General features: G+C 45.0%; 1 protein-coding gene across 1 annotated transcript in view; it reads right to left on the reverse strand.

Moving 5' to 3' along the window:
• The window catches only part of LOC149448860 (guanylate-binding protein 6-like), a 203344-nt gene extending 193531 nt beyond the window's left edge, over positions 1-9813 (reverse strand). The window contains exons 1-3 of the mRNA XM_089694173.1: positions 9630-9813; positions 9419-9546; positions 1338-1447 (exon numbers count right to left, since the gene is read on the reverse strand). Of these exons, the coding sequence (XP_089550299.1) occupies positions 1338-1447; positions 9419-9546; positions 9630-9813 (422 nt within the window). The remainder of the gene's footprint in view (positions 1-1337; positions 1448-9418; positions 9547-9629) is intronic.
• Positions 9814-11427: the final 1614 nt, after the last annotated feature.

The raw sequence follows: 11427 nt of genomic DNA on the forward strand, positions 1-11427 counted from the left end.
TCAAAAAATACAAGCGCTCCCTCACTATTTAACTCCTGAATGCTGCTAAAGCCTGTATTCTGCTCCGGTGGAAGATGTTAACCCGCTGACGATGGCTCTTTGGTATGCTAAAGTTAATGAACTTCGGGACATGAAAGATCTTTCGGCCACGTTACATAATACGGCAGAAGCCATTACTGAAACTTGGCGGCCATGGCACTATTTTATATACACTGATTCTCACCTACGGTAGATGGCTGTAACTCGGTGATGCCACCTCTTTGGCTTTGTGGCTCCTGACCTGAGGTAGGGTCACTTCACGTCCCCATACTTTTTTCCTTTCTTTGTCTCTTTCTTTTTTCTTTGGGGAGCTCCTACCTGTTCTGCCTGTGCCTGCTTTACTTGTACCTGTTTTCCCTGTTTCCTGCTCTCCTCTTCTCTACCCCCTTCCCCCTTTGTTTGGGTAAGCCCTTTATTCTTTGTTTGGGTCCATTATTTGGTATTTGTTGGCTTTCCAGTCGTAATTGTGATAAATCAGCAGTATGAACCCATGTCTCTTTTTAAATTTATTTAGCTGACCTTTTTCCACTGTGACATTGCTCTGGTGCTGTCCGTAGATTTGGCTGCGATATGTAGTTGCTCATTGGACTTGCTCTACACAGAATTACCTGAGCTAATGCTGTTATGTACCTGACATTGGTTTTTATGTAATACCCAGTTATGATGCACTATGATGTGTTTTTGTACTCATATCTGTACTGTACTGAAACTTTCTCAAAATAAAAGAATTATGAAAAAAAAAAACATCTGTGACAGTTTTGATTCTGACAGTGACTCGTGCGACAATTTCAGGTTGTTCTAATTTGCTCCACTTTTACATTGTGGTGTAACACCTGTGCCATATTCAAAATGAGAAACAGCCAGTTCGTAGCTGGAGAAAAACTGGAGATAATTAAGACCAACTTTCTGTTGGTGTACAGTGAAAGATTCAGTGAAAGTGTCTTGTATGCATTTTAAAAGTGGAGCAGCATGTGCCAAATTCAAGTATGTGTTCTAGACAGGTACATGAATTTGGTGCATGCTGCGCCGCTTTTAGAATGCATGTGAGACACTTTCACTACATCTCTCTGCACCAGTTTTTATGATTTCAAAGATGAAAAAATAAATTAAATACACTGTCTTTTTAATAATCAGCTCTCACCCATCAATAAATACAACCCAGCACCGCATAGAGCCTCTAAATACTGTAGCTATATCATAGATATCCATTTATGCCTTCTGTAGCAAATACTCACTCTTGGATAAGCACTGGGAACAATGACATAATATATCTTTTTATAGTCTGTTATAAAGGATACTTCAATTTATCCATGGCATCCTGGTCGATGGCTCCTCTGCTGTTATACACCAAGGCACTGCTTAGAAGGATCGCAAGGCTAAAAATCGAGACATCATTTTTGTTATCCCCCTAAAAAGAATCAAAACCTTGAAGACGTCAGGACAAACATAATTTAACTAATTCTTGCAAAACCAATATCTTTTATAAAAAAACCACAAAATTCATCCAAGAGACACAAAATATACATAGAAAAGTTTTCATGTTAAGAGAAGTGGCAATCTCTTTCCATTCCATTGTGAAACTGCTGCAGAGTATTGATGAGGGAAGTAAAATAAATGCCTTTGCCAAATTAGAGACAATTTATTTCCACAGTCAGGCTGATAAGATTCTTCAGAATTGTTTGAAAAAGTATTTTAGGCTTTTCCCCTAAAATCTTGATTTTCAATATAAACGCCAACAATTTTTTTACACTGTCTCGCTATTTAAACTGTTCAAAACTATGAAAAATCTTTTTCTACTGTCAGACCAATAAAAATGCTCAGTAAAAGTAATGTGATTATCATGGAAGCGTTTTTCTTACATTTCAAAATACTGGTTAGTGCTGGTCAGATTTCGGGTTGCCTCCTCATCCCTTTAAACCCGAACACATAATAACCCCCCTAGCGGTCTGATTATGTCAGTATTTCTGTGCTGAAAGCGGTACATTTTTTTGCATTTTTTGCATGGAAATATGTATTTTTTTATTGTAGACCTGTAATTTTTAGGAATAACTCACTGAAATCTGTCCGAACAAGAGTCTAGTAAACATCCCGGGGATGTTAAAACTTGAAACACGAAATCATAAATTATAATATAATAAATAATCATAAAAATAATAATAATATAATAATAAATTTAATTCAATAATATAATCAAACCAAAAACACTGAAATTTTAAATATAGCGCCAAGTTCGCACATCACTGAGCTCAGTCGCAGAATCGTTTTCAGTGTCTGATGAGGAATTTCCCCCACGAATCATTATCACTCAATTCTGCAAGTGGTTCTGATTTACTATCACTGTTCTCTAGTCGGTCTAAAACCGCGTCTGACCTAAAGGGACGCTTTTTGGACGCCATGGACTTTTCTCAGTTTCCAGGCAAAATGTACGTGAAATGGTTTAAAACAGTAATGTTATACCATGTGATATTCGTTTATTAGAAAATGTCAGTTTTTAAATATTTCAAATTTGCCGCCAGTTCCGGCCCCCATACGTCGTGACGCACGAAGGGACCGAAACACGGAAGCCGGATGCCGGCATCGGCCAGAGGAGATGGCCGGGGACGCTGCAGGGGACACATCGCGGGAGCGCAGGACAAGGTAAGCTCTGCAGGGAATCCCTGAGCAACGCCGCATGATAAGCCTGAGTGTAGTTCGGGGTTACCGCTTTTGGTACTGAAACTTTACCCCGAGCTACACTCGGGAATACCGCCAGGGGAGTTAAGGACACGGGTTCTGTGGCTGAATAAGGTGGTAATTAAACTTACTTAGTGCCTTATTTGAATTAAATTAGCCCCAGAACCTGTGTCATTAATATGTGTTCAGGTTTAAAGGGATGAGGTGGCAACCCTAGTCAGATGCCATAAAAAAGATCATTTTTGAATGTACAAAGGTAATGCCTTCCTGCCCAAAATTAAAATGTCCAAAGGTGATGAGGAAGGTAACAGCAGCAGTTGCATTGAACATACTGGTATCTGCAGCCGTAAGTGTGCACAGCCTATTACATTAGTGTGTACACCCCAAAGAGCGTGTGTGTGTATGTATATATGTATATGTATGTATATATGCTGGGTCTTCCAACATGACAACGACCCGAAACACACAGCCAGGAGAACCAAGGAGTGGCTCCGTAAGAAGCATATCAAGGTTCTGGAGTGGCCTAGCCAGTCTCCACACCTAAATCCAATAGAACATCTTTGGAGGGAGCTGAAACTCCATGTTGCTCAGCGACAGCCCCGAAACCTGACAGATCTAGAGGAGATCTGTGTGGAGGAGTGGGCCAAAATCCATGTTGCAGTGCAAACCTGGTCAAGGACTACAGGAAACGTCTGACCTCTGTAATTGCAAACAAAGGCTTCTGTACCAAATATTAACACGGATCTTCTCAGGTGTTCAAATACTGCTGTTCAGCCATGCAAGACAAATAAATTCTTTACAAATCATACAATGGGATTTCCTGTTTTTTTTCTTTTTTTAATTCTGTCTCTCAGAGTGGGAATGCACCTACAATGTGAATTTCAGACCCCTCCATGATTTCTAAGTGGGAGAACTTGCAAAATCGCAGGGGGTTCAAATACTTCTGTTCCTCACTGTATATATATATATATATATATATATATATATATATATATATATATATACATACATACAGGTGAAACTCGAAAAGTTTGAATATGGTGCAAAAGTTAATTTATTTCAGTGCAGCAACTTAAAAGGTGAAACTAATATATGAGACTCATTACATGCAAAGCAAGATAGTTCAAGCCGTGATTTGTCATCATTGTGATGATTATGGCTTACAGCTCATGAAAACCCCAAATCCACAATCTCAGAAAATGAGAATATTCCATGCAATCAATAAAACACGGATTGTACATAGAACAATATCGCACCTCTGAAAAGTAGAAGCATGCATATGTACTCAGTACTTGGTTCGGGCCCCTTTTGCAGCAATTACTGCCTCAATGCGGTGTGGCATGGAAGCTATCAGCCTGTGGCACTGCTGAGGTGTTATGGAAGACCAGGATGCTTCAATAGCGGCCTTCAGCTCTTCTGCATTGTTCGGTCTCATGTCTCTCATCTTTCTTTTGGCAGTGCCCCATAGATTCTCATTCATTGAACCAGGTTTTGGTGCTTTTGGCAGTGTGGGAGGTGCCAAGTCCTGCTGGAAAATGAAGTCAGCATCCCCATAAAGCTCATCTGCGGAAGGAAGCATGAAGTGCTCCAAAATCTCCTGGTAGACGGCTGCGGTGACCCTGGACTTAATGAAGCACAGTGGACCAACACCAGCAGATGACATGGCTCCCCAAATCAACACAGACTGTGGAAACTTCACACTGGACTTCAAGCATCTTGCAGTGTGTGCCTCTCCATTCTTCCTCCATACTCGGGGTCCTTGGGCCTCTCCATTCTTCCTCCATACTCGGGGTCCTTGTACCTCTCCATTCTTCCTCCATACTCGGGGTCCTTGGGCCTCTCCATTCTTCCTCCATACTCGGGGTCCTTGGGCCTCTCCATTCTTCCTCCATACTCGGGGTCCTTGGGCCTCTCCTTTCTTCCTCCATACTCGGGGTCCTTGTGCCTCTCCATTCTTCCTCCATACTCAGGGTCCTTGGTTTCCAAATGAGATGCAAAAGTTGCTCTCATCAGAAAAGAGGACTTTGGACTACTGAGCAACAGACCGGGTCTGTTTTTCTTTAGCCCAGGTAAGACGCTTCTGACGTTGTTTGTTTGTTCAGGAGCGGCTTGACAAGAGGAATACGACATTTGAAGCCCATGTCCAGGATCCGCCTGTGTGTGGTGGCTCTTGATGCACTGACTCCAGCCTCAGTCCACTCCTTGTGAAAGTCCCCAACACTTTTGAATGGCCTTTTCCTGACAATCCTCTCCAGGCTGCGGTCATCCCTGCTGCTTGTGCGCCTTTTTCTTCCACACTTTTCCCTTCCACATAACTTTCTATTAATGTGCTTTGATACAGCACTTTGGGAACATCCAACTTCTTCTGCAATTATATTTTGAGGCTTTCCCTCCTTATGGAGGGTGTCAATGATGGTGTCAGGTCAGCAGTCTTTCCCATGATTCCTACTGAACCAGACTGAGAGACCATTTAAAGGCTCAGGAACCCTTTGCAGGTGTTATGGCTTAATTAACTGATTAGAGTGGGACACTTTGAGCTGAGAATATTGTACCTTTTCACAAGATTCTCATTTTCTGAGATTGTGGATTTGGGGTTTTCATGAGCTGTAAGCCACAATCATGATGCACTGATTTGCATGTGTCAGTGGGAGGAAAAGTGCCCCATTATTGGTGTCAGTGGGAAGAATAGTGCCCCATCATTGGTGTCAGTGGGAGGAATATTGCCCCATTATTGGTGTCAGTGGGAGGAAAAGTACCCCATCATTGGTGTCAGTGGGAGGAATAGTGCCCCATCATTGGTGTCAGTGGGAGGAATAGTGCCCCATCATTGGTGTCAGTGGGAGGAATAGTGCCTCATCATTGGTGTCAGTGGGAGGAATATTGCCCCATCATTGGTGTCAGTGAGAGGAAAAGTGCCCCATCATTGGTGTCAGTGGGAGGAATAGTGCCCCATCATTGGTGTCAGTGGGAGGAATATTGCCCCATCATTGATGTCAGTGGGAGGAATAGTGCCCTATCATTGGTGTCAGTGGGAAGAATAGTGCCCCATCATTGGTGTCAGTGGGAGGAATATTGCCCCATCGTTGGTGTCAGTGGGAGGAAAAGTGCCTCATCATTGGGAGGAATAGTGCCCCATCATTGGTGTCAATGGGAAGAATAGTGCCCTATCATTGGTGTCAGTGGGAGGAATATTGCCCCATCATTGGTATCAGTGGGAGGGAACGTGTCCCATCATTGGTGTCAGTGGGAGGAAAAGTGCTCCATCATTGGTGTCAGTGGGAGGAATATTGCCCCATTATTGGTGTCAGTGGGAGGAATAGTGCCCCATCATTGGTGTCAGTGGGAGGAATAGTGTCCCATCATTGGTATCAGTGGGGGGAATAGTGCCCCATCATTGGTATCAGTGGGAGGAATAGTGCCCCATCATTGGTGTCAGTGGGAGGAATAGTGCCCCATCATTGGTGTCAGTGGGAGGAATAGTAGCCCAACATTGGTGTCAGTGGGAGGAAAAGTGCCTCATCATTGGTGTCAGTGGGAGGAATATTGCCCCATTATTGGTGTCAGTGGGAGGAAAAGTGCCTCATCATTGGTGTCAGTGGGAGGAAAAGTGCCTCATCATTGGTGTCAGTGGGAGGAATAGTGCCCCATCATTGGTATCAGTGGGAGGAATATTGACCCATCATTGGTATCAGTGGGAGGAAAAGTGTCCCATCATTGGTATCAGTGGGAGGAAAAGTGTCCCATCATTGGTGTCAGTGGGAGGAAAAGTGTGCTATCATTGGTGTCAGTGGGAGGAAAAGTGTCCAATCATTGGTGTCAGTGGGAGGAAAAGTGCCCCACCATTGGTGTCAGTAGGAGGAATAGTGCCCCATCATTGGTGTCAGTGGGAGGAAAAGTGCCTCATCATTAATGTCAGTGGGAGGAATATTGCCCCATCATTGGTGTCAGTGGGAGGAAAAGTGCTCCATCATTGGTGTCAGTGGGAGGAATATTGACCCATCATTGGTATCAGTGGGAGGGAAAGTGTCACATCATTGGTGTCAGTGGGAGAAAAAGTACGTCATCATTGGTGTCAGTGGGAGGAATAGTGCCTCATCATTGATGTCAGTGGGAGGAATATTGCCCCATCATTGGTGTCAGTGGGAGGAATAGTGCCCCATCATTGGTGTCAGTGGGAAGAATAGTGCCCCATCATTGGTGTCAGTGGGAGGAAAAGTGCCCCATCATTGGTGTCAGTGGGAGGAATATTGCCTCATCATTGGTGTCAGTGGGAGGAAAAGTGCCCCATCATTGGTGTCAGTGGGAGGAAAAGTGCTCCATCATTGGTGTCAGTGGGAGGAATAAAGCCCCATTATTGGTATCGGTGGTAGGAATAGTGCCCCATCATTGGTGTGAGTGGGAGGAATAGTGCCCCATCATTGGTGTCAGTGGGAGGAATAGTGCCCCATCATTGGTGTCAGTGGGAGGAAAAGTGCCCCATCATTGGTGTCAGTGGGAGGAATATTGCGCCATCATTGGTGTCAGTGGGAGGAATATTGAGCCATCATTGGTGTCAGTGGGAGGAAAAGTGCCCCCACATCAGGTTTCCCATTGTAATTATTATTTTTTTATACTAATAAACTTATTGCAGGTTCAACCCACTCAGCCACCTGCCCCCTGGGCCCTGTTCCCTTGGGAATACTACACTCACCCTTTGCTTCTATCCTACACTCTTTAACTCATATCTTCAATCTCTCCCTTTCTACTGGCATCTTCCCAACTCTCTAAAACATGCACTAGTCACCCCAATAATTAAAAAGGCCTCACTGGACCTCACCAATCTTAGCAACCTAAGACCCATCTCCTTACTCCCTTTAGCCTCCAAACTCCTTGAACATCTAGTCTACAACCGGCTGAGCTGCCACCTCATTGAGAATAACCTTCTTGATCCCCTTCAGTCTGGATTCCTCCCACAACACTCCACAGAAACGGCTCTCCTGAAACTCACAAATGACTTCCTAACAACTAAAACCAACGGTCACTATTCCATACACTTACTCTTGGACCTCTCCGCTGCCTTTGATACAGTTGACTACCCCCTCCCCCTCAAAAAACTATTTTTCCCTGGTCTCCATGACTGTACTCACTTTTGGTTCGCATCTTACCTATCTCACTGCACCTTCAGTGTCATTTACAACTCTACTTCCTCCTCTCCTACTCCTCTTACTGTTGGGGTCCCCCAAGGTTCTGTGCTTGGACCTCTCCTATTCTCGATCTACACCTCTTCCCTGGGTCAGCTGATAGCTTCCCATGGTTTCCAATACCATTTCTATGCTGATGGCACACAAATCTGTCTCTGTCTAAGCCTCAGTTTCCTCACATATTACCAATTTACTAACATGCATATCAGTCTGGATGTCACTCCACTTTTTCAAGCTCAATCTATCCAAAACTGAGCTCATAATATTCCCTCCCCTATGCACCTCATCCCCTGACTTCTCTGTCAAGATCAATGGCACAACTATCAACCCGTCCCTGCATACCAGGGTGCTAGGTGGTAACCCTGGATTCTGAACTATCCTTTCAGGCTCACATCTATTCCCTGTCCAAATCATGCCGCCTCAACCTCCGCAACATCCCCAGAACACGCCCCTTTGTAACCAATGACACCGCAAAGCTTCTAGTTCACTCCCTGGTCATCTCTCACCATGACTACTGCAACTCCCTCCTCATTGAATTACCTTTATATATTCTATCCCCTCTACAGTCCATCATGAATACTGCTGCCAGACTCATCCACCTTACCAACCGTTCAGTGTCCTCCTCCCCTCTCTGCCAATCCCTCCACTGGCCTCCACTCAGTGTCCTCCACCCATCTCTGCCAATCCCTCCACTGGCCTCCATTCAGTGTCCTCCACACCTCTCTGCCAATCCCTCCACTGGCCTCCATTCAGTGTCCTCCACCCCTCTCTGCCAATCCCTCCACTGGCCTCCACTCAGTGTCCTCCACCCCTCTCTGCCAATCCCTCCACTGGCCTCCATTCGGTGTCCTCCACCCTCTCTGCCAATCCCTCCACTCAGTGTCCTCCACCCCTCTCTGCCAATCCCTCCACTGGCCTCCATTTGGTGTCCTCCACCCTCTCTGCCAATCCCTCCACTGGCCTCCACTCAGTGTCCTCCACCCCTCTCTGCCAATCCCTCCACTGGCCTCCATTCGGTGTCCTCCACCCCTCTCTGCCAATCCCACCACTGGTTTCCACTCAGTGTCCTCCACCCCTCTCTGCCAATCCCTCCACTGGCCTCCACTCAGTGTCCTCCACCCCTCTCTGCCAATCCCTCCACTGGCCTCCATTCGGTGTCCTCCACCCCTCTCTGCCAATCCCTCCACTGTCTTCCACTGACTCAACAAATAAAATTTAAAGTACTAACAACAACTTTCAAGGCCATCTATGACTCTGCCCCCAGTTACATCACTAACCTAGTCTCAAATTAACAACCAGACCTACTTGGCATGTGACTGAGGTGTCTTTATATCAGATATAGAAATACTTGCCGCTATTTGCCGTATATATTTCTATGTACATCCCAAATATATTTGCAAACCTACTTCCAATTATACCAATACCCCAGAAGTGCAAAGTGAATTAAGCAGTGCTTTATTTAAACATTACCCAGAAAAGTGAATGGCTAGTTAAAGACAAATAGGTAGTTCATATTATGTTCTCACCTTCTCTACATCGCCCAGACCTTCTGTGTCCAGTAAAACCAGAAAGTGATCCTTTTTTATGGGGTGAGGAACAGACCACATCCAGATACCCTTGGTTTCAGACTGAACTGTAGCGCCAAGGTTGAATCCTTCAATTATGAAACATAGAAAATGATCATTTAAATATACAGCAGTACCTACTGTACATATCTTCCTTCTAACTGGCACGTACCTCTCTGAGCTCCAGCCAACTTGTTCATCAAATAAGACTTTCCTGTACGGTACAGGCCAACTATTGACACCACCACTACTGGCTGGTGAATCTTGGAGAGAATGTCGATGGCCTCAGAGTTTACCACAAATTTTGCTTTTCCATTTTCCACTATGTTCTGAATTAGGCAAACTGGGGCTTCCATTTTGGCCTCTGGTTTAAAGGTAGAAAAAAGGTTTGAATGAAGGGAAGCTACAATAAACCTATGAGAAAGAAATTGAAAGCTGTAGCTGAATGCACAAATCAATTTTCCCATCAAACAGAGAGGGTGGATCTTGCCACTGAGGACACAGACAGTAATAAAAACATATACAGGTGAAACTCAAAAAAATTATAATATTGTGCAAAAGTTCATTTATTTCAGTGCAGCAACTTAAAAGGTGAAACTAATATATGAGATAGACTCATTACATGCAAAGCAAGATAGTTCAAGCCGTGATTTGTCATCATTGTGATGATTATGGCTTACAGCTCATGAAAACCCCATATCCACAATCTCAGAAAATGAGAATATTGAGAAAAGGTGGAATAAACTCGGCTCAAAGTGTCCCACTCTAATCAGATAATTACGCCATAACACCTGCAAAGGGTTCCTGAGCCTTTAAATGGTCTCTCAGTCTGGTTCAGTAGGAATCACAATCACGGGAAAGACTGCTGACCTGACACCATCATTGAGACCCTCCATAAGGAGGGAAAGCCTCAAAAGGTAATTGCAGAAGAAGTTGGATGTTCCCAAAGTGCTGTATCAAAGCACATTAATAGAAAGTTATGTGGAAGGGAAAAGTGTGGAAGAAAAAGGTGCACAAGCAGCAGGGATGACCACAGTCTGGAGAGGATTGTCAGGAAAAGGCCATTCAAAAGTGTTGGGGACTTTCACAAGGAGTGGACTGAGGCTGGAGTCAGTGCATCAAGAGCCACCACACACAGACGGATCCTGGACATGGGCTTCAAATGTCGTATTCCTCTTGTCAAGCAGCTCCTGAACAACAAACAACGTCAGAAGCATCTTACCTGGGCTAAAGAAAAACAGACCTGGTCTGTTGCTCAGTAATCCAAAGTCCTCTTTTCTGATGAGAGCAACTTTTGCATCTCATTTGGAAACCAAGGACCCCAAGTATGGAGGAAGAATGGAGAGGCCCAAGGACCCCGAGTATGGAGGAATAATGGAGAGGCCCAAGGACCCCGAGTATGGAGGAAGAATGGAGAGGCCCAAGGACCCCGAGTATGGAGGAAGAATGGAGAGGCACAAGGACCCTGAGTATGGAGGAAGAATGGAGAGGCCCAAGGACCCCGAGTATGGAGGAAGAATGGAGAGGCACAAGGGCCCCGAGTATGGAGGAAGAATGGAGAGGCCCAAGGACCCCGAGTATGGAGGAAGATTGGAGAGGCCCAAGGATCCCGAGTATGGAGGAAGAATGGAGAGGCACACACTGCAAGATGCTTGAAGTCCAGTGTGAAGTTTCCACAGTCTGTGTTGATTTGGGGAGCCATGTCATCTGCTGGTGTTGGCCCACTGTGCTTCATTAAGTCCAGGGTCACCGCAGCCGTCTACCAGGAGATTTTGGAGCACTTCATGCTTCCTTCCACAGACGAGCTTTATGGGGATGCTGACTTCATTTTCCAGCAGGACTTGGCACCTGCCCACACTGCCAAAAGCACCAAAACCTGGTTCAATGACCGTGGGATTACTGTGCTTGATTGGCCAGCAAACTCGCCTGACCTGAACCCCATAGAGAAACTCTGGGGCATTGCCAAGAGA

Source organism: Staurois parvus, unplaced genomic scaffold (genome assembly GCF_062004578.1).
Source record: "Staurois parvus isolate SC_StPar_1 unplaced genomic scaffold, SC_StPar_1.0 ptg000654l, whole genome shotgun sequence".
In the NCBI taxonomy this organism is placed as follows: domain Eukaryota; kingdom Metazoa; phylum Chordata; class Amphibia; order Anura; family Ranidae; genus Staurois; species Staurois parvus.